This window comes from Capricornis sumatraensis, chromosome 12 (assembly GCF_032405125.1).
Source record: "Capricornis sumatraensis isolate serow.1 chromosome 12, serow.2, whole genome shotgun sequence".
Lineage (NCBI taxonomy): Eukaryota > Metazoa > Chordata > Mammalia > Artiodactyla > Bovidae > Capricornis > Capricornis sumatraensis.
In genome coordinates this window covers 55,775,460-55,799,148 of record NC_091080.1, presented here as the reverse complement: position 1 = coordinate 55,799,148, position 23,689 = coordinate 55,775,460, and the positions used below count along the sequence as shown (strand labels likewise).

Genomic DNA, 23,689 nt, shown 5'->3' with positions numbered 1-23,689 from the left:
TTTTGGAACGTAGACACACACCAATTTACATAATGTCCACGACTACTTTCAAATACGGAGGCAGAGTTAAATAAAATATTGGCTAACCCTTTTTACAGAAAAAAAAAATGGCCAATCCTTGAGTTATGATTAACTCAAACTCATGTGAATCTCAGGCTGTGGTTAATTGAAGCAGCACAAATTAAACTGCCAACACTATAGAGCAATAGGACTTGGCATTGAAAGAAAATAAGAAAAGCATCGAGGGAAAGAAAATTACATAGGTGAGGACAGTTCCACGATGACATGGTTATTTGCTTTAAATGAAAGCCTCCAAGACAGAGTCTGCTAAGGTATTGAATTTAGATTTTCTCTGGTTGATTGTCTTGGACTACTGTAAATATTAGTGCAATAACTATGAGGAGGGCAGAAAAGGACATACGATGTTTACACACTAGTAATTCTACATTATATCTCTAATAGCTAAATGTCTGTAAGATTATATCAAATTACTGCAAGTTCTGATTTGGTCTATTATGTATCAGATTGAAATCCATGTATGTTTACTGTTTAATATTCACAGAACTTGAAGATAGAGGCTTTGAATGTTCAGTTCAGTTCAGTCACTCAGTCGTGTCCGACTCCCTGTGACCCCATGGACTGCAGCACACCAGGCCTCCCTGTCCATCACCAAATCCCAGAGCTTACTCAAACTCATGCTCATTTAGTCAGTGATGCCGTCCAACCATCTCATCCTCTGTCATCCTATTCTCCTCCTGCCTTCAATCTTTCCCAGCATCAGGGTCTTTTCAAATGAGTCACCTCTTCACAACATGTGGCCAAAGTATTGGAGTTTCAGCTTCAACATCATCCTTCCAATGAATATTCAGGACTGATTTCCTTTAAGATGGATGGGTTGGATCTCCTTGCAGTCCAAGGGATTCTAAAGAGTCTTCTCCAACACAATAGTTCAAAAGCATCAGCTCTTCAGCGCCCAGCTTTCTTTATAGTGCAACTCTCACATCCTTACATGACAACTGGAAAAACCAGAGCCTAAACTAGAGGGACCTTTGTTGGCAAAGTAATGTCTCTACTTTTTAATATGCTATCTAGGCTGGTCATAAGTTTTCTTCAAAGGAATAAGCATCCTTTAATATTTCATGGCTGCAGTCACCATCTGCAGTGATTTTGGAGTCCAAAACTATAAAGATGCCACTGTTTCCATTGTTTCCCCATCTATTTGCTATGAAGTGATGGGACCAGATGCCATGATCTTTGTTTTCTGAATGTTGAGCTTTAAGCCAACTTTTTCACTCTCCTCTTTCACTTTCATCAAGAGGCTCTTAAATTCTTCTTTACTTTCTGCCATAAGGGTGGTGTTATCTGCATATCTGAGGTTATCGATATTTCTCCCAGCAATCTCGATTCCAGCTTTTTCTTCCTCCAGCCCAGCGTTTCTCATGATGTACACTGCGTATAAGTTAAATAAGCAGGGTGATAATATACAGCCTTGACATACTCCTTTTCCTATTTGGAACCAGTCTGTTGTTCATGTCCAGTTCTAACTGTTGCTTCCTGACCTCCATATAGATTTCTCAAGAGGCAGGTCAGATGGTCTGGTATTCACATCTCTTTCAGAATTTTCCACAGATTATGGTGATCCAGACAGTCAAAGGCTTTGGCAGAAATAGATGTTTTTCTGGAACTCTCTTGCTTTTTCAATGATCCATCGGATGTTGGCAATTTGATCTCTGGTTCCTCTGCCTTTTCTAAATCCAGCTTGGACATCTGGAAGTTCACAGTTCACGTACTGTTAAAGCCTGGCCTGGAGAATTTTGAGAATTACTTTACTAGCATGTGAAATGAGTGCAATTGTGCAATAGTTTGAGCATTCTTTGGCATTGCCTTTCTTTGGGATTGGAATGAAAACTGACCTTTCCCAGTCCCGTGGCCACTGCTGAGTTTCCCAAATTTGCTGGCATATTGAGTGCAACACTTTCACAGCATCATCTTTCAGGACTTGAAATAGCTCAACTAGAATTCCATCACCTCCACTAGCTTCCTAAGGCCCCCTTGACTTCACATTCCAGGATGTCTGGCCCTAGGTGAGTGATCACACCATCGTGATTATCTGTGTCATGAAGATCTTTTCTGTACAGTTTTTCTGTGTATTCTTGCCAATTCTTAATATCTTCTGCTTCTGTTAGGTCCATACCATTTCTTTCCTTTATATATTGAGCCTGTCTTTGCCTGAAATGTTCCCTTGGTATCTCTAATTTTCTTGAAGAGAGCTCTAATTTATTGAAGAGTTCTCTAGTCTTTGAATGTTAGATGATTTATAATCCAACTTCCCCCATTTTGGAGAAATCATTCCTGCATACTATCTACCCATTTTTATATATCTATTTTGTAGAAAGCCTATTCTGTTTTCAGCAAATTTAAGAGTGATGAAGTTATTCATTAAATTAAAATTTTCATCTCAATAGATTCTACTTATATGTTGTATTTTCATAAAAAAGTCTACAAATTGTTGTTTTCTAACCATTTAAATATTTAAGTTCCCTATTATATATAGTACCTATGGTATTTCCTTTTTCCAGACCAAATACTGTAATTTCTTCTGACAAATTTTCATCCAACCTCATGATTGACTTTCTTATTTTTTTAAATCAGCCCCCACCACACCACCGCTTCCTGCATAATGTTTTAGTAGTGAACCCACAGAAAAGAGACCAAACTAACATAAAATTTAGCTTGGACAATACTTTATAAATTTAGTCATAGTTCATAACTTTTTGTTAGTTGAATGTGTGACTAAGTAAATTTCATGGATTTTGATGTGAAATGCAACTAATTTAATTCTTTATCTCTTGCTTGTATTAATAATTTGCATTTATCTGTATTAATTTTTTCCAGTCTATTGATTTAGGCTCTTTAGATGCTCTTTAATGTTAATATTCCAAACTATCATATTATCTATTTATACCACTTTTGTATCATTTCCAAATTGTAAAAGGATGTATCACTTGTATTACCTTAAATCACTGAGGGAAACAAACAGTATAAATCAAGAGATCAATTCCTCTTGTCATTAGAGAATTCCTAATAGGCTGAAATGCTCTACTCATTGATTCTCTTTGAGAATCATTCATCAAATAACCCTAATCCCCCTGAATGAATCTATATTTTTCTCACCTTTATTTAATAAATTCACAATGGTATTGTAAGGATTTTTTAAATGGTTCTTGCTGAAATATAAAACAAATTTAAAGAAGAAAGGCAATGTATTTTAGTAGTTTAAAATATGAATTCTGGAGGAAGCCTCCTTGGTTTATATTCCAGCTCTGCCATCTCCTAGTCTTATGACCTTGTAAAAGTCACTTAACGTCCCTGTCTTTGTTTACTCTTCTGTACAATGGGGATTATTATATTACTGCCTCATCAGGTTGTCATAATGAGTATGTTGGTATTTATAAAATCATTAGAAGCCTTTCTACAGTAACATTATCTTCACCTTATTTCTAGTTTATTTTCTTCCAAAGTATTCAAACTCATCTGTTTAAAAATAAGTTCATAATTCTATATAGAATCTGTGACAAGATTTTGAAATACAGTTACAATAATGTAATAAGACCTCTCTCTCTGTCTCACTCCTTTTTTTCTTGTTTAGCTCTTTTTACATAACAAAAGCAGTGTATTTTGCTTTTGGGGGGTTGGTAGTTCAGTAGTAGGCAAATCAGACTTTTAAAGGCATTTTTTATATCACTTTTCTTTAATGATAATATAGAATTGTTTTGAGACATTTGGCAACATTAAAATTACTCTACATTACTGAATAAACATCTTTCCTCATGCTCCATATTACAGTATTTTTCTGAGAACATAAAATATGACTTAATTTTAATTAATTTTCTCTACCCGTCTCCTGTTGTATGGTGTGTGTGAGAGAGAGAACTTAGAGACAGTTTAGTATATTCTCATTTAAAGAACTAAACACTGAAACTTTTTATATGCAGTGTATATATTTTCCATTCTGTAATATCTTTTCTAAACAGGTCCCTAAAATGCTATATCAGTAAATAATAATTTACTTGCATGTAGTTCAAAATGTTTGCTGCTGCTGCTAAGTCGCTTCAGTCGTGTCCGACTCTGTGCAACCACATAGACGGCAGCCCACCAGGCTCCCCTGTCCCTGGGATTCTCCAGGCAAGAACACTGGAGTGGGTTGCCATTTTTTTAAAGATTATAAAAACTGGAACCAGAGTAACTAGATTCACAAAGTAGATTTAAAAAACCTTACAGTAATGTCATTTACCTAATTTGTTTTTGAGTACAGAATAGTTTATTTTGGAGCAACCATGAATAACCCTAGATGTATGGATCACTTTTATACATCATTTTTACGAAAAGAAAATTATTTTGAATAAATTTTACTTGGATTTTGAAAAGCAGTTATATATGTTCCCTTAATGTTTATTTGGGTATTGATATTGAATATGAAAAGGGAATGCTAACAAGGAAGAGAAAGTATTAAAACAAAATTCCAGGTAAGGATGCCATATATCAGTTATTGACATACAAGACACATATTTATATCCATGAGTGCATAATAATGTTAAAATGTAAACTCGTTGTTCACCGTTGGAGAATTCTAGGGAACTGAATATTTTAAAAGACAATAAAAAAGGTTTAAATAAATGGTAGAGGGGTGGAATGAAGCATTTCCCTGCCTTCTTCATACAGACTGTTCCTTCAGTTCAGTTCAGTGCAGTCGCTCAGTCGTGTCCGAATCTGCAACCCCATGAACTGCAGCACGCCAGGCCTCCCTGTCCATCATCAACTCCTGGAGTTCACTCAGAGTCATGTCCATCAAGTTGGTGATGCCGTCCAGCCATCTCATCCTCTGTCGTCCCCTTCTCCTCCTGCCCCCAATCCCTCCCAGCATCAGTCTTTTCCAATGAGTCAACTCCTCGCATGAGGTGGCCAAAGTATTGGAGTTTCAGCTTTAGCATCATTCCTTCCAATGAAGACCCAGGACTGATCTCCTTTAGAATGGACTGGTTGGATATCCTTGCAGTACAAGACTCTCAAGAGTCTTCTCCAAAACCACACTTCAAAAGCATCAATTCTTCGGTGCTCAGCTTTCTTCACAGTCCAACTCTCACATCAATATATGACCACTGGAAAAAACATAGCCTTGACTAGATGGACCTTTGTTGCAAAGTAATGTCTCTGATTTTTAATATGCTATCTAGGTTGGTCATAACTTTCCTTTCAAGGAGTAAGCGTCCTTTAATTTCATGGCTGCAATCACCATCTGCAGTGATTTTGGAGCCCCCCAAAATAAAGTCTGACACTGTTTCTACTGTTTCGCCATCTATTTCCCATGAAGGGATGGGACCAGATGCCATGATCTTCGTTTTCTGAATGTTGAGCTTTAAGCCAACTTTTTCACTCTCCTCTTTCACTTTCATCAAGAGACTTTTTAGTTCCTCTTCACTTTCTGCCATAAGGGTGGTGTCATCTGCATATCTGAGGTTATTGATATTTCTCCCTGCAGTCTTGATTCCAGCTTGTGCTTTCTCCAGCCCAGCGTTTCTCATGATGTACTCTGCCTATAAGTTAATTAAGCAGGATGACAATATACAGCCTTTATGTACTCCTTTTTAGGACAACACAATAATGCACAAGAGAAACTTTCTGTTCATAGAAATCTTCTGATTATGGAATGACATATTTCAAATTTATCATATTGCAAACCCTAATGAAGTGACGAATCTAGGCCATGATTTTTAGTGTTGACTGTCATCATAAAATGCAACCAAGCAGACAGTCTGCACTTCTTGTAGAAGCATACACCACCATCTATGAAGTACTCTTGCTGCAATATCAACTTGAATCAAGCATCCAAATGTACTTATACCATAAATTCAGAGGATGGAGGAACAGAGTCAAATTAGACCCATCAAGGAACTGTGAGCTGTTCATAGAGGTGGTGACCTCTTAGAACACACACAGTGCCTTAACTAGATAAAAAGTTGGCTTTAAGCATTCAGCATGAATAGAGAGATGCCAATTAATGGCAATGCTGGCTGACTCAGAACTTACCTTTTCATCTTTACTATCTTCCTTCTATTCCATCTACTTGACTTCTCTTTTAATTCAGATGATAATATTTATGATTACATAAGACTGAGGTATAACTTTTGAGTCAAGACTGCCTTTTGCTGCTCAAAGTGACTGTAGGAATTTGTTTCACCAAATAGGAATCTGGAAAGTTTCCAGACTGCCTGAATTCTTATAGATATGGAATAAATATAGTTCCCTGTCAACAATGAATAAGTTTGATGAGAGAGTAGGAGAATAAAGTTAAGTTGTTTATGATTACACTCAAGGGCCCTACCATTTTCCCATTTCCCATGAGTATTTCCCAAATACTCATTAGGAAAATTGAGTATTTCTTGAGAATCATCATCAAAACAATGAAAAAGAGCTATCTAAATATCCTTTGAAGCCTCAGTTTAGAAGTCTGAGTTGGAGTTTTGATGATGGCTACCTAATCTTCTACTAGATGCATGTATATTAGAATTGTTTGTTATATCTTCCAGAAGTATTTTTAAACATTTTCCTGAATGCGGAATCCCAATCCTATTATTTATCCTTTCTATTCACTTTTCCAGAAGGAGAGAATTTGGATATCACAATCAGTGTAAATGATTATGGATTTCACTAAGAGTATTTACTCACTGATGGCATATACTTCATTAGATAAAGGAAATTTGTTGGTTTTGCTTACTTACGCATAACCAGAGCCTAGAACACTGGTGTGCAGTAAGTACTCAGTGAATATCCTCTGAATGAATGAAGTCTAAGTTGTCTTAAAGCTCAGGATTTTAAGTTCTAGAAAATGCTAATCAACTTCAATTTTGTACTGTAATAGTTGTATGAAGATAAATTTAACATTTCTTCTTCCCAATTCTATAACATACTCAATAAGGGAACTGCTAACTGAAGAAGTGATGAAAATGAAGATAATTAAAATGAGAGCAGTATAAAGTAAAGTTAAATGAAATAACCCTTTAGAGAAATGAACTGTGATTATTTAATCTTACACTAAGAAAATATTTTAAGTTGATAAAATAGAATGCACTTTGTGGTGGAGATGAGGCTGCTGAGATAGTGCATTTCTTAATGTTTAATTAATCAAATGTGTAATATTGAACAGATTATATTTTAAATTTATTTTTTACTTTAATTTTTATTAACATACAGTTGATTTAGAATGTGCTTTTTCAGGTATACAGTAAAGTGATTCAACTCTACATATATATGTATGTATACATTCAGCTATATATATGTGTATGTGCTTGTATATTCTTTTTCTGATTCTTTTTCCTTATACGTTATTACAAAATATTGAGTATAGTTCCCTGTGCTATATGGTAAGTTCTTTTTATTTATCTATTTCATATATAGTAGTGTATGTATATTAATCCCAAACTACTTTTTATTTTAGCCTTTTAGAATTCATTGTTTTAAACTCCACCTTTGATTGTGAATTATAGTATAGACCAGTACTTCTTGTTCTACCTAGAAGCAGTAAATGCAGATTTTCCTTTATGTTATTCTGTTACCATTAGTTTATTACTATGACCTGTTTTTTTCCAGTGAGAGGGTATTCCTCTTAAATTTTCATTTATTATTGTGGCTAGTTTTATAAAGATAGAACACAGCAAAAGATTGTGTTTTATTGATTGGTAAAGCTATGATGCAGGACTATAAAGCAGTGTGTTGAAGTATTAAATATTCTTCCTCTTTGTCCTACTTCAGGGCCATCTTGGAGGTTAAAGAGTCTCACACAAATGAAATGATAAATCCAGTTTACATAGTTTCCCTATAGACATTGAGCTGCTTCTTTCTTATTATGTCTGAATAAAACTCATTATCTATTTTGTTTCAGTAATAATTATGAGATTCTCCCCTAAGCAATTCTTTACTGTCTCCATTATTCTCCATCTTATAGCATACTCTGGAAAGGCAAGCATATAAATATGATAAAAGAATTAAGCTGTTGAAATAAATTAATTTATTGTACAACAATGTATTCAAATCTTACTTGCTCAATGGATTTTACTTTAATGAAATTCTTCAAAGAATAATACATCATGTTCCAAAGATTGAAATTATACAATAAGTAAAATGACTGAATATGTTGTGTCTCAGTTTATAGAAACTTTCAATTGAATACTTAAGCTTTAAAAGCATAAAATTTGCATATATTAAAATATTTCTTTAAGTAAAAGTATTAAATATTGTCTTTGCATCCTTTGTTCCTAGACAAAAAAAGCAATTAAAGTAAAAATAAGCTAAAGCTATAATAAATACTACAATTTCACCTATGTTACCTAAGCCTTAAATTATGTTTTAAGATGTATTTTACAGTAAGATTTTAATCCAGCTTTTTTTTTACTTAGTTTATAATATGACTTTTAGAGTGTTATGAATGTGTAAGTGAATAAATAATGGATGAATGAAAAGAATCATCCAAGAAAACTTTTACAATTAAATACATTGACTAATGAAATAATTGTTTACCCCATGTGGAAAATAAGTAACTCTTCAATGACACAACCATTGTTACTAGAGTTTTGTGCATTAAATATTTTAGTATTTTATGAGCTAAATATCTCAGGGAAAAAATCAGTTTCTCATGCTTTCCATTAGTGCCACTGAGAAATCTCTTAGGACAGGAAAACTCATACTTGCAAAATGATTTTAAAGGGGTTGGTTTATTCCAAGATTGCACTTTACCTCTGTTTGGCCAAACACATTCCACTGAAAATATGATCAGTTACATAATTATTAGAAAGAATATTAAAATGTTTGGATGGATAAACATTGACTTGAGTGAACTTTTGAATAAAATAGAATGGATAATTTAGAAAATATTATTTGTATAAAATATAATAATGTTCTTTGTTTAATATACACCATATATTTCTGCATAATCTAATTGTTAAGATTTAGCTGTAGTTGAAATTAGCTTAAAACTTAGACAAACTTAGGTACCTCTTTATTAGAGAAATCTGATTCTATATAGTGTGTATCTGGTCATGTGTGCAATTAACTACAGCATGGATTATTTATATAGACATTTATACAGACCAAAAAGGAGTTCTTCTATACAGTTTTATAAATCCATACCTTATAATAAATGCACAGATACTCCAAAAATGACACAAACTCCAGCCTTTGAGTGCTACACAGAAGCCAAGTTTCCCTTTCATTTGTGATTTCAGAGACTTGATGAGAACTTTATTACCTTTTTTAAATTAAAAATTGTGGTTCAGTTCAGTTCAGTTCAGTCGCTCACGTCCATACATGACTACTGGAAAATGATAGCCTTGACTATACAAACCTTTGTTGGCAAAGTAATATCTCTGCTTTTTAATATGCTGTCTAGTTTTGTCATAGCTTTTCTTCCAAGGAACAAGTGTCTTTTAATTTCATGGCTGCAGTCACCATCTGCAGTGACTTTGGAGCCCAAGAAAATTAAGTCAATGTTTCCATTGTCTCCCCACCTATTTGCCATGAAGTGATGCGACCAGATGCCATGATCTTCGTTTTTTGAATGTTGAGTTTTAAGCCTACTTTTTCACTCTCCTCTTTCACTTTGATCAAGAAGCTCTTTAGTCCCTCCTCGCTTTCTGTCCTAAGAATGTTGTCATCTGCATATCTGAAGTTATTGGTATTTCTCCTGGCAATCTTGATTCCAGCTTGTGCTTCATCCAGTCCAGTGTTTCTCATGATGTCCTCTGCATATAAGTTAAATAAGTGTGGTGACAATATACAGACTTGACATACTCCTTTCCCAATTTGGAACCAGTCTCTTGTTCCATATCTGGCTCTAAATGTTGCTTCTTGACCTGCATACGGATTTCTCAGGAGGCAGGTAAGGTGGTCTGCTATTCCTATCTCTTAAAGAATTTTCCACAGTTTGTTGTGATCCACACAGTCAAAGGCTTTGGCATAGTCAACAAGGCAGAAGTAGATGTTTTTCTGGAACTCTCTTGCTTTTTCCATTATCCAACAGATGTTGGCAGTTTGATCTCTGGTTCCTCTGCCTTTTCTAAATACAGCTTGAACATCTGGCAGTTCATGGCTCATGTTGTGTTGAAACATGGCTTGGAGAATTTTGAACATTATGTGCAAATGAATATATTCAGACAGAAAAAAGATAAACTATTAATACATGCAACAACCTGAATGAATCTAAGAAACATTTTGTTGTGTAAAAAAGGCAGACATGAAAAATTAGGTACAGTATGAGCTAATTTTTGTGAAATCTGGAACCAGCCAAACCTCTTTCTGATGATAGAACTCAGAAAGCATTTGCTTATGGGGATGGGAGAAATAGGTTGGAAAGGGGCATGGAATCTTTCTTGGTTATGGAAATTGTTGAGAGCTTGACAAAACTCATTAAACTGAACACATAATAAGTTCATAGTTTGAAGCTGTTTTAAGTTTAACTTAAAGGTGAATGGTAAAAAGAAAGATTTATAATCTCAGTTGCTTTTAAATTATAATTAGAAGATGGGCAGTAACTTTTAGCATCCAGATGTGGGTTCTTCATTCTTTTAAATCATATATGTGCTTGTTTCTTAGAAATTTAGGTCATTTGTCTGCAATGTGACCAATAGAATGTAGACTACTTAGAAGCATGACTTGTTTGATTTATTTAGCTTGGGAAAAAATTACTGATAATTGTGTTCATTTTTCACGTTGAGACATAGATTTTAAAAATATGCATTGCAACTATAAAGAGTAGACTTAGTTGACTTTTTTTTTTTTCCTTTTCATTATGATATTCTTTGACCTGGCAAATTCTTTGTTGTAAAGTTTCTTGTGTCTATTTTTATTCTACAGAATACATACTGAGAAACAGTTTTATGTTTAGATTTTGGAAGAGGGCTTGGCTATTTTTGAGGGTTATTTTCTTTTTATTTGTATGATCCTCAAGAATGAAGCCTGAGTGTAACTGTTGAAGATGATTACTGACAATGTGTAGGGCTGAAAAAAGCATATGAGACAAGTGATGTTCAATCTTGGATATATGTTAAAATCACCTGGAGAGTCCTAAAAAATATTGGTTTCTGGGCCCCACAGCAGATGCAGGGTAAATGCACCCACCAGGGGTCCTAAAAGAACCAATTTATACCCTCATATTTCTGGAGTCTAGAAGTCTGAAAGCAAGGTATCAGCAGTACCATGCTTCCTCTGAGATTCTGGGTAGAATCCTTCCTTGAGTCTCCAAAGATCCTGATGGTGGCTAGCAAGCTTTGGCAATCTTTGGTTTGCAGCTGCAGAGGTCACATCTCTACCTCATCTTCACATGATGCTTTTCCTTCTTCACAGTTTTTCTCTCTTTCACATTTTCCCCATATTTTTACAATGTCTTCTTGTGAAGACATCTGTCATGTTCAATGGCGAAGCCATGCTATTTTAGTATGGCCTCATTGCAATTAATTTCATCTGCAAAGACCCTGTTTCCAAATGCTCACATTCATAAGTATCCATAGGTTAGGACTTCAATCATTCTGAGGGGACACAATTCAACTCATGTAAGCCAGAATCTCAGGGAGTAAAGCCCAGGCATATGCATGTTGAGGAACTTCCCAGGTGATTCTAATGGAAAGTAGAATTGCAAACCATCACTGGGTTAAATGAACTTTTGAGATTGAAGAGAGGCAGTACTCTTTCTCTGTTAATACAAAGCCTTAAGCTTGTCTGTTTTCTATATTACATTAGCCTTTGATATTTTGAAAATAGCCTCCTATAGGCTGATTTCATTCTAGAACATCTTCTGGTTTCACAGTCTGCTTTTATGTCATATTTGCATTTTTGCACTGTAATCAGGAATAATTTGCTTATTATTTATTATGTATCATGTATCAGTTGACTTGTAGACTTCCAAATATTTATGAATTCTTGAAAAGTCTTTTTCAAGGACAGTGTATGTTCATATCTGAAGGTGTAAATATCTCTTTGCTCAAAGAAGCAAATGTTAACAAATGAGTATTTTATTTATTAATCTGTAAGTCCATTTATAATAGCTCAGTGGAGACAGTTATACAACAGATTGGGGTGGCCAAAAAATTCGTTTGGGTTTTTCAGTAAGATGCAACAGAAAAATCTGAATGAACTTTTTGGCCAACACAATAGTTGCACATTGGTCTCATTGGGAAGGTGCCAGGCTTGGGTAAGATATGGAATGGGACCTGAGTGTGAACATAGGACAGGATCAGGAAATATAATACCACATTTCCCTGGGATACACCTAATACATTATTCATTAATTTTCAGTAATATATTTGTGGGTTGCATTGATGCTAGGAGTCTGAAAATTACCAGAATCAAAATTATTCAAATGTTAAATAATAATAGATTTCCATGGTCCCTTAAAATGTGACTGCCCAAGTATATCCAGAGAAGTCCCATAATGAAATAGCTGTTAACAGCTCCTCTGGTATGATTTTGATGATGTCACTATGATAATTTGTGTGTTAAATGATCCTAGACACTTGCTGAATCAATAGACTCTATGTATTAGGTTTTTTTTATAATGATAATTGTCTAGAATTAAAACTTGCTTTGTTCTGTTAATTCTTTGTTGTCTAATGGTTCTAAACTGGATGTCTTTTTTGACCTCTATTTTTATCCAAAGAGGGGATTTACATTTGTCATTACTACAGTGGTGTTCACCTATTTTCTTTCTATTCTTTTCTTACTTAGACTTATAGTTGTTGCTGGTGAGGAAGGAAAAGATAGGTAGTTTGGGATGAACATATACACAGTGCTTGCTATATTTAGAATGGATAACCAGTGAGAACTTACTGTAGGGAACTCTGCTCAATGTTATGTGGCAGCCTTAATGGGAGGGGGATTGGGAGAAGGATAGTATGTGTATATGTATGGCTGAATCCTTTTGTTATTCACCTGAAACTATCATAACATTGCTCTTCAGCTATATCTCAATATAGAATAAAAGTTTAAAAACATTTAAAAAATAAATAAAATGTGTCTTTTAATCCAGTTAAATGTTGATGGAAAAATGTGTTGTCTTCACATGTCTATAGCTTTAAGAAAAATCAACATTCCTTAAGCAAGGGTCCAATGTATTTACCTCTTTTCTTCCCCCCCATCCTCCCCTGGCGGTATAGGAGCGTGTTCCCGACAGCCCGTCACCTGCCCCCTCCCTGGAGGAGGGCCGAAGGCCTGGCAGCCACCCGTCATCACACCGCAGCAGCAGTGTGTCCAGCTCTCCAGCCCGGACTGAGAGCTCCTCGGACAGAATTCGTAGGTGTCATTCTTCTACTTGTCACCATTTTAAACTTTATTAGGCGCAGCTGGCTTTTCTAATCAAAATACCCCCATTCTGAAGAGATCTCAGATGTATCATGTTCTGAACCTCTGTAGCAGTAGCCATCCCTCAAAATTATGTTTCCCAGTTTGCAATAGCATGAGGTATGGTAGTACATTAACAATTCTGATATAAACTCCCTCTTTTTGATGCCACACATAAAGATTTGAGCTTTGAAACAGTTAGAGAAAGTAAGTAACCTTGTAGATTACTTCTGAAGTAAACGCCTCCAACTCTCAAATATCTAGTATCCAAATATACTGTGTACGAATTATTCCTCTTCATTCCTTCAATTCCATCCTTGCCAGTTTTTAAAAATTTACAATTTTTAAACTTCATCCTTGCATTGACAAAGAGGGATAAAATAAATAGATTCAAAATAACTGTTTCAAGAAAAACACATTTCATAATCATTCAGATGATCAATAGATTGAAGAGTTTGAAATCGGTCAAATTTAGGATTTGATTTAGTAACAGTCAGTAATGCATATGATCTTCACATGTTATTATTATAAAATTCTAAAAAGTAGGTTCATACTTTATTTTGTGATTACATTTTCAGATATTTAATCCTTGTCCTCATGATCAAGAAATTTAAAGTAAAGTTGTGGGTTATTGTTAATTGCTCAGCCATGCCTGACTCGGCAAACCCATGTACTGTAGCCTGCCAGGGTCCTCTGTCCATTGGATTCTCCAGGCAAAAATACTGGAGTGGGTTGCCATGCCCTTCTCCAAATTATTTTACATATTTTTAAAATGAATTTTTTTCAGTGAAAGTAAGGTTTTATGGAATGACTTTTCTTCAAAATTTTTCACAAAACCAAGATTTTCATGGGCAATTTATTAAGAAATATATTGATTGGATTGAGACCATAAGGGTATTTGGTCTCCTGCTTTATCCTGTCAGTAGTGACAGATTACTCTTAATAATCCAAGAAAGAAATTGTTTTAAATCATTCTACCATTTAATAGATATTAGTGGGCAGTTTTATTTTTAAATTTGAGTTCAAAATCCAATTTTTAAAGACGTACTTTGATATCTCTTAAACTTAGGGTTTGTCTACTAGGCTGTGTGTGTGCATGTTCAGTTGCTTCAGTCATTTCCAACACTTTGTGACCCCATGGACCATAGCCCTTCAGGATACTCTGTCTATGAAAACTGCAGTGGGTGGCCACTTCCTCTTCCAGGGAATCTTCCCAATCCAGGGATCAACTTCACGTCTATTGCATCTCCTGCATTGCAGGCGAATTCTTTACCTCTGAGCCACTGGCGAAGCCCATTGACTAGCATAGAATATGAATATTGAATTTCAGTGCTATTTCAGTTCCTTAACTTGTTGAAAACTCTATTTGCCCTTTCATGCCTCTAAAACTATTCTAAATTAGATTTTAAATTTATAGACTTAGAGTGTTCTAGCTTTAAGACTGTAGTTTTTGCAATTACAGAAGGTTATTTTTGCAGTTACAGAAGGCTCAGGAGAGGATGTGTTACATTAGATAAAGCCTGAATAGTTCATTGGTAGTGGTTATAGTGGTATGACCACTCAAAAGTATTCTAGACATTAAAAAATGTACCTATTTTATGAGATAAATAGAGGATAAAATAGTTTCATTTTCAATATATTTCTGCTTGTTCTTAAGAATTATCATAGTTATCAGTCCTCATGTTGTTCAACTTAGATCATAATTTTAAAGTTAGACCATGATATTTTATTTATTTCTGATTCCAAAAGAGTTTAAATAGGTTATTTGAATATTGTGTATTATGGTGTTTTATTCTTTTATCTTTTGTTTCGGGCTTGACAGCTGTCCATCAGAATGGGTTGTCCATGAACCAGATGTTGATGGGTTTGTCACCAAACGTACTCCCTGGGCCCAAAGAGGGAGATTTGGCTGGTCATGACATGGGACATGAGTCGAAAAGGATGCATATTGAAAAAGGTAATATATGATTATGAGGTCTGTTTTTCCTGCTCGACATATGAACTAGGTTTTAATCACAGAATAAGTATATTTCTAAATTACATTAGAAGATGGTATAGAAATGTTTTAAAAGCCTATAATACTAGCATTAAGTAAAAATTAAGTCTACTCAACAAAAAAAGAAATATGAATGAAGAGCTGCTGTGATTCTCTTAAACAACAGGTAAGTGTTCATTTATTTCCCAGTACATTTAGAAAAAGATTCTTTTTTTTGTTTTAACTGTTATCTCTCAATTCCTGAAGGTCTACAGTTTGGCTTCCTCCATGTCTTCAGGGTCTATAGTCCTTTTACTTAGCATATTAGAGCAAGGATGATATACAAAGGATTACTATGAGTATTTTTTGGAATAAAAGAGATGGTCATTTGGTCAATCAAGAAATATAGTGAAGATTATAAACAATGTACCAGTATTGTTGTTCAGTCACTAAGTTGTATCTGACTCTCTGTGACCCCTTGGGATGCAGCATTCCAGGCCTCTGTATCTCCCAGAGTTTTCCCAAGTTCATGTCCATTGAGTCGGTGATGCCATCCAACCATATCATACTCTGCTGCCCTCTTCTCCTCCTGCCTTCATTCATTCCCAGCATCATGGTATTTTCCAATGGACTAGCCAGTCCAGTCAGTTCAGTCACTCAGGCATGTCCGACTCCTTGCGACCCCATGAATCGCAGTACGCCAGGCCTCCCTGTCCATCACCAGCTCCCGGAGTTCACTCAGACTCATGTCCATTGAGTTGGTGATGCCATCCAGCCAGCTCATCCTCTGTCGTCCTCTTCTCCTCCTGCCCCCAATCCCTCCCAGCATCAGAGTCTTTTCCAATGAGTCAACTCTTCGCATGAGGTGGGCAAAGTACTTGAGTTTAGCATCATTCCTTCCAAAGAAATCCCAGGGCTGATCTCCTTCAGAATGGACTGGTTGGATCTTCTTGCAGTCCAAGAGACTCTCAAGAGTCTTCTCCAACACCACAGTTCAAAAGCATCCATTCTTCAAGCGCTCAGCTTTCTTCACAGTCCAACTCTCACATCCATACATGACCAGTGGAAAAACCATAGCCTTGACTAGACGGACCTTAGTTGGCAAAGTAATGTCTCTGCTTTTCAATATGCTATATAGTAGCGCTTCTAAATTGCATGCAACAAATAAGCCCAGATAGTGCAAAGCTATGAACATTTTCTATTTATATTTGGTTTGTACTAGCATGACTTGTTTCTATAGGCAAACATTTGTCTTTTCATGCCCTACTTCATGAAATACTTTCATGACGAATTGAAATATTATTTTAGCATGCATGTTGAAAATTTATGCTGTTGGATGCAAATTCATGTTTTCGAATGGTAGATTTAAATTAGGACAACTGGAGCCTTGCCATATCTTTATCATCTTAATTTAATACTTTCAAATTTTAATAATAACATAGACTGTATACTTTGATATCTTTTTTGATATGACTATCAAATAATCAGTGTTATGCAATGGATTACTTCTTTGGAAAAAAATTATTACTCAAAGGGCACAATTAATTGGATATCAAAAAGGAAAATGAATACAATTGGACATTTAAATAACAGAAAGAAATGTTAAGGACTATGGACTAAGTTAAGGTGGGAAACCTTTTTTCCTCAGAAATAATTATTCACCAAAAGTAAAAATGCTTACACAACCTTGTTTTTCTTTTCCACATGAATACAGTTCACCTGAAACCTCAGGAAGAAAGAAAACAATATTTACATAAATTATCTGTATTATGCAATTAATGATAAAATGGTAATCTTTACTAGGTTCTAATATGTCAAAATGTAGGCATTATTGAGAGCAGCATTAAGACAATTTCTAATAATTTTGAAATTCACTACCAAGTATTATCACTAAGCTGAGTGGAATATGTACAGGTACATAAGTGGGTCAGGTCGTCTCTAAATGTCTAATTCTAATCTTTCTGTGAGTTCTTCTTCAACAATGAAGAAAAATGTTATATAGAATGCATCACGTATATTTTGACATGTGTTTTATATTTAATGAAAAAATGATTTGTGAAAATCTACAGTAATAAAATTTTCATAGAGGATTTAAGTCTTAAGTAAGAATGTTTAAATATAAAAATCCATTACTAGGGTTAAGCAGCTATTCTCCACTAATGTCTTGCGGTAGAATGAAACCCTACAGAAAAAGTTTTTAGTGACTCTTTTCACAGTTTTCTCATAGATGCTACATAGCTAGTTTCACTTAACATGCATGAGAGATGCTTTATAGTATACAGTAGATATCAGTATATTAGTGATTAATTCCCTTGCAGAATCTTGGTGAAGCAAGTATGGGAGTGAAATGTAAAAGCTCAGAGGTGGTAGGTAAGAGACCACTAAAGGCATGATCAACAGTGTGACTGAAACAGAGTCCCCCTGGAATTTTTGGTGGGGAGCTTTCCACAAATCGCATGTTTCAAGTTGAGTTGAACTACCCTTTTTTGAAATGGCTTCTTTTTTCAGAATTCATGAATTGTATCTGCCTATCTGTTCACATCTGTCTATATACCTATCATCTATTTGTTATTATTATTATAATCTTGCCATTATAGAGCCTTTCCTGAGATACAAAACTAGATTTTTATAGGGATCCTATTGCTGGTTTTCCTGTGTGCCTGTCCCTTAAATTTTCATTACATTTGCCTTGTTATTCGGAAGTTCTTTTTTCATTGGTCTGCTTCCAGTACTACATTGTAAATTCCGAGGAGTCATGTGTGTACTGCATTTCCTTGAAAAGGACTAGACAGTCCATTATGTGAATGCATATTTACCTGAGCTGAATTGCTAAAAGATTCTAAGAGATGGTGAAGGTAAGTTAAAATAACTGTGAAGATGAAAGGCAAAAGGTGGAATTATGGAACCCTTAGAACATACATGTGTATGAAATGGTAGCATATTCTGGCTATGAATATACACGAAAACTTTTTCTATATCACTATAATCTTATCACATGTTAAGTTTTTAAATTGTTTTGCTCTCAGAATAAAGACCTTGGTATAACCCAGCAGTCTTTCAATATCTGAATGCATATTTTATTTTTTAAAAGTACATTTTATTTTAATATTTGCCCTAGGAATGTGAAGCTCCCATTAAATTTTTAATTTCAAATATAATTATGGGGTCATGGACATTGTAATAGACATTGATACTCTTATAGTAAGAGTTTTATTATATGATGCTCATCTTTTGTATGTATCTCATCTCTTCTATTTTTCAGCATACTGAATTATTAGTAAATATTCATAGGCTTTCTAGATTGATAGGGTCTACTAAATTAAAAATTGTTTTTTTTTCATGACTACATTCATCATGTGCCTTGTACTCGCCCTGTAACTTTCTTAGTACACATATCTGTATTAAAACAAGTGACTTCATTTAGAGACATTTGTAGAGAAATTAATTATATGCTTGTGTCATTTTAGGCTTGGACTTCTTAAATGAAATTTGCTGCTCACCACTTTAAATCATCCAAAAGATAATAATTCTTAAAAAAACATTGATGTTAAAAATAGATACTAAAATTAATTTGGGTGCTGAGAATCATCATGGTCTAAAATCTTAATCATCAGTAACTTTTAAGCATTTTTAAATCATCTAAATATTAAAAAGTTGTTGACTTTATTCAACTAGACAGAATATTTGTCACCATCAGTCGAAGGATCAGTGGCTATACAGGCATTAAAATTCAAAGTAATAAGTGCTGGGTAGACTCTCCCCTTAGTTTTTAAAATAAAAACACTCTAAATGGTTTTTGAATCCAGGAAGAGTTTAATTAGAATACATTCAAAATATAAATATGAAAAAACAAGTTAGTGTATCAAAAAGTAATAGACATACATTATTTCAGTGATCCTAAAGGTTAGGAGAAATGATTTTAATAGTATGAACTTTGATTAAAATTAGGGGTTTATCAAAGATATGTCCTGAGGAAATCTTCGACACAGCTGGTAGCCTCATAAACAGTTTTATGTCTTCTAACTTTTCCAAACATATTCCAAGTTCTCTAGACCTTCTGGATTTTAAAAAAACATTGCTGATTTTTGCCCTCAGTCTAAAATTCGTGAAATAGATAGGACTAATTGGCATCACTGACTCGATGGACGTGAGTCTGAGTGAACTCCGGGAGTTGTTGATGGACTGGGAGGCCTGGAGTGCTGCGATTCATGGGGTCGCAAAGAGTTGGACATGACTGAGCGACTGAACTGAACTGAATTGATGTTTTCATTTTTTTTTAATTGAAGTATAGTTGTTTTACAATGTTGTGTTAGTTTCTGGTGTATGACAAAGTAATTCTGCTTTATATATGTGAAACAATGAAAGAGTTACATATATATATAATATATTTCTCAGATACTTTCCACTCTAGATTTTTATAAAATACTGAATATAGTTTCCTGTGCTATATAGTAGGACCTTGTTGCTTATCTATTTCATATAAAATAGTGTATATCTGTTATTCCCCAAATCCTGATTTATCCCTCCCCCAACCTTTTCCCTTTTAGTAACCATAAATTTGTTTTCTATGGTCTGTGATTCTGTTTCTGCTTTTTAAATACATTCATTAGCATCATGGTTTTTTAAATCCACATATAAGTGACAGATCAGAAGATATTTATCTTTTTGTCTGGCTTACTTCACTTAATATGATCTCTAAGTCCATCCATGTTCTACAAATGATATTATTTCATTCTTTTTATGATTGAATAATATTCCATTGTAAGGGCTTCCCTGGTGGCTCAGGGGTAAAGAATCTGCCAGCTAATTCTGGGTTTGATCCCTGGGTCAGGAAGATCCCTTGGAGGAGAAAATGGAAACCCACTGCAGTATTCTTGCCTGAAAAAATCCCATGGACAAAGGAGCCTGGTTGGCTACAGTCCACGGGGTCCCAAAGAGTCAGACATGACTGAGCGCTAAACAACAACTGATATCCCATTGTACATACGTACCACATCTTTATCCAGTCCTCTTTTGATGGGCATCTAGGTTGCTTCCATGTCTTGGCTATTGTAATAGTGCTGTTATGAGCAACAGGTTTATGCATCTTTTCAAGTGAATTTGTTTCTGAATATATGCCCAGGGCATTGAAATTATATAACCAGGCTCTCTGTTTCTTTATGCTGCATCTCTCTCTTTATTCCCCCCAAATCTGTCACTGGTGCTGATTTTCAGTGATAACTCTCATGCATAATTTGTTCCCTGGTTTATCAAATTGTTTGAATTGTTATTTCCAAAACATTTTTGAGCATGTTTCATACCATGCATATAATTCCCTATGCACATTTTTATTATTTTGAAATCTATCTAATTGTTTGTTTTCCAAAAAGTAAATGTGTGCTACACATTAGATACTTTATGCTACAGTATTAGCTGTTTTTTCCCCAATTATAGAAAAAGTGCTCCAGAACTCTTGGCCTGGAAAATCCCATGGGTGGAGGAGCCTGGTGGGCTGCAGTCCATGGGGTCGCTAAGAGTCGGACACGACTGAGTGACTTTTCTTTCACTTTTCGCTTTCATGCATTGGAGAAGGAAATGGCAACCCACTCCAGTGTTCTTGCCTGGAGAATACCAGGGACAGCAGAGCCTGGTGGGCTGCCATCTATGGGGTCACACAGAGTTGGACACGACTGAAGCATCTTAGCAGCCACTTAGCAGCAGCATAGAAAAAGTGAGCACATATAATTGAAACTAAGTACTGAATACTACATTAGTGTATTTCAGTCTTGGATTAAATAAACCAAAATGATACAATCAATAAGTAAATATTTACTGCATGTCAGATATGTTAAATGAACCATATAAAATACAAAATCTCCCTTTCTTTTTTCTCTTTCTGCTATAATTTCACAAAATATTTATTCATATATATTCTAATTTTCCCTATAATTGAGGCTTTTCCCTTTATTTGTTTTCAAAAAAATATATGAAAACTTTCTTTCATTAGTGTACTCAGTCATTCAGTCTTGTCAGGCTGTTTGTGACCCCAGTGACATCTGCCATTTTAGAAGCAGGAATAATTGAAGATGAAGCCAAAAACACAGGGGATTTGCTTCAGGCCATAAAACATTTCTTTTGTCACATATTCTTTTGTTGTGTATTCTTCATGGGTGGTGTTCAAGATTTCTAATGCTTAACAGACTTGTTTGGAAGGTTCTGAATTTGAAGACAGAGCATTAGAGGCAATGAAGTAGTTAATGCAAACTGGCCATATTGAAATATCCTCTTATTAATGTTGTATTCTTAGCATCCAACCTTGTGGACCATTTTCCTCTACAACATCTATTTTAAATAACTACCATCACTTTTCTCCTGTTTGTGGAAGTTAATTTTTTGAAATATATTTCCTTTTGCACATTTTTCATTACTTAAAAATTCTAATTTTTGGATTATCTTCAAAAATGACTTTCTATTTTGAATTCTAGGTTGACATTATACAAATTAATTTATAGTAAATATCACACACATGTATGAAAAATCTGAACCCAGTAGTATTTCATCTGACTGTATAGATCTGCATGGAGTGAAAAGCCCTTTTCTTTGGAAATTTCCATATTTTGGTAATGTTATGTGGGCCACTTGTAAAATTAACTACTTCAGTGTTACCTAGAGTAAAATTTACACTTTCAAGGAATTTATTATTACATAATTAATATGAACTTTACTAAAAGAAATAGGATTTATTAATGATGAAGATGTCAGTTGTTACTCCAGGACATCCATAACTTAAGGGTTTAGGTAACTTTTTGGATACTTAGAAAGTTGAAGTACATTACTATTTGCAGATAATTTTCATGAATTAGTTGCCAAAGCAATCAATTAGAGAGTATTAATATTTATTTTTGGATACATTATAAATAATAATTACATTTATAATAATTTTACTTACTAGAGTAGCTTTGCTTTTACTTGGTCAGATGAAATGTTTTTTCCCCATGGAGAAAACAGAATAGACTATTAATTACTCCACTTACTCAGCTTTATTTTTTTGAGCTCTTTTGATAGGGACAAAGTGACTCACTTCCTCACTATTTAAGAAATATTTTTATGTAGTCATGCCAATAGCTAATATTTTTATAGCATTAAAAGTGAGATAGAGAGTAAGTGACTAGTAGATTGTTATTGTTTTTGTTTAGTTACAAAGTCATGTCCCACTCTTTTGTGACCCTGTGGACTGTATGTAGCCGGCCAGGTTCTTCTGTCCATGGGATTTTTCCCCGACAAGAATACTGGAGTGGATTGTCATTTCCTTCTCCAGGGGATCTCCCCAAAACAGAGATCAAACCTGCATCTCCTGCATTGGCAGGTGGATTCTTTACCCCTGAGCCACCAGGGAACCCCAAATTAACATGTTAGTTCCACCTGTAAATCTGCTTCATATAATTATTTATTTATGGTTATTATAAATGACTATTTTATTTCCTTCATTTAAAGTATTTTTGGTTTAATGAATCAACTATTTCTAATTTTGCAATTTATTTGCATATTGTCTAAGCCATGATTTTTATTTCTTCTATTTTCAATTTGAAATTTTACATAATCTGCTGTGGAAATGATCCAAAGGGAATGTGCACATTCTTCTATATGTTTATTTGAGAATTAGCTCCAAAATGAAACTTCATTTTGGAAATATTGACTTATATCTGATATTTTTAGTGGAGCTGAAACAATCTTTCTTTTGTACATTTTTATTTTGTAAGTGGACAAGTGTATCTGTTTCTAAAAGAATTACGATACACCGTCCTTCCTTCGCTGAGTAGGCATATTTATAAATGTACAAAAATTAGGTCATTACAAGTTCAATGACTCAGAGAGCTTTTTTATCAAAATTAATAGCAAAATATAAATGTGAGTTTCTGCAGATAAACTTAGTGTGATGTTATTTTGTAGAACAAAACAGGAAAATATGTACAATCTCATATGTTTCAACCTAGTACTTTGGAACATTTTCCTATTCTGAAATATAAAGTAGAACCTTTTCTTAAGAGCTTAATAAAAAAAGGAAAATATAACGTTTAAAATATATTTTCATTCTTGCCTAATAATCAGCATCTGCTTTTACTGAAACTTTTATGTGCGTATGTGTGCCCCTGCACTTGTGCCAACACACAGGGCTTTCTTTTCATTTGATAGATGAGGGACTGATACTGCTTTGAATGCTATGTTATGGGTTAAGAAGCAAGAGTAATAGCCCCCTTGTCTCTTGTGCTTGAAGCAGTTTGAATTCCTTCATCAACTTGATGGAATGATTTAACACATCATTCAGCCCTGTTTGCAGGACCGGTAAGATGA

The 23,689-nt window shown here is 34.5% G+C and overlaps 1 protein-coding gene across 1 annotated transcript in view; it reads left to right on the top strand.

Annotated features, from left to right (window-relative positions):
• DACH1 (dachshund family transcription factor 1) overlaps positions 1–23,689 on the top strand; it is a 456,840-nt gene that overhangs the window by 316,468 nt on the left and 116,683 nt on the right. Inside the window, exons 6-7 of the mRNA XM_068984532.1 lie at positions 13,200–13,335; positions 15,206–15,340. Coding sequence (XP_068840633.1) covers positions 13,200–13,335; positions 15,206–15,340 — 271 coding nt within the window. The remainder of the gene's footprint in view (positions 1–13,199; positions 13,336–15,205; positions 15,341–23,689) is intronic.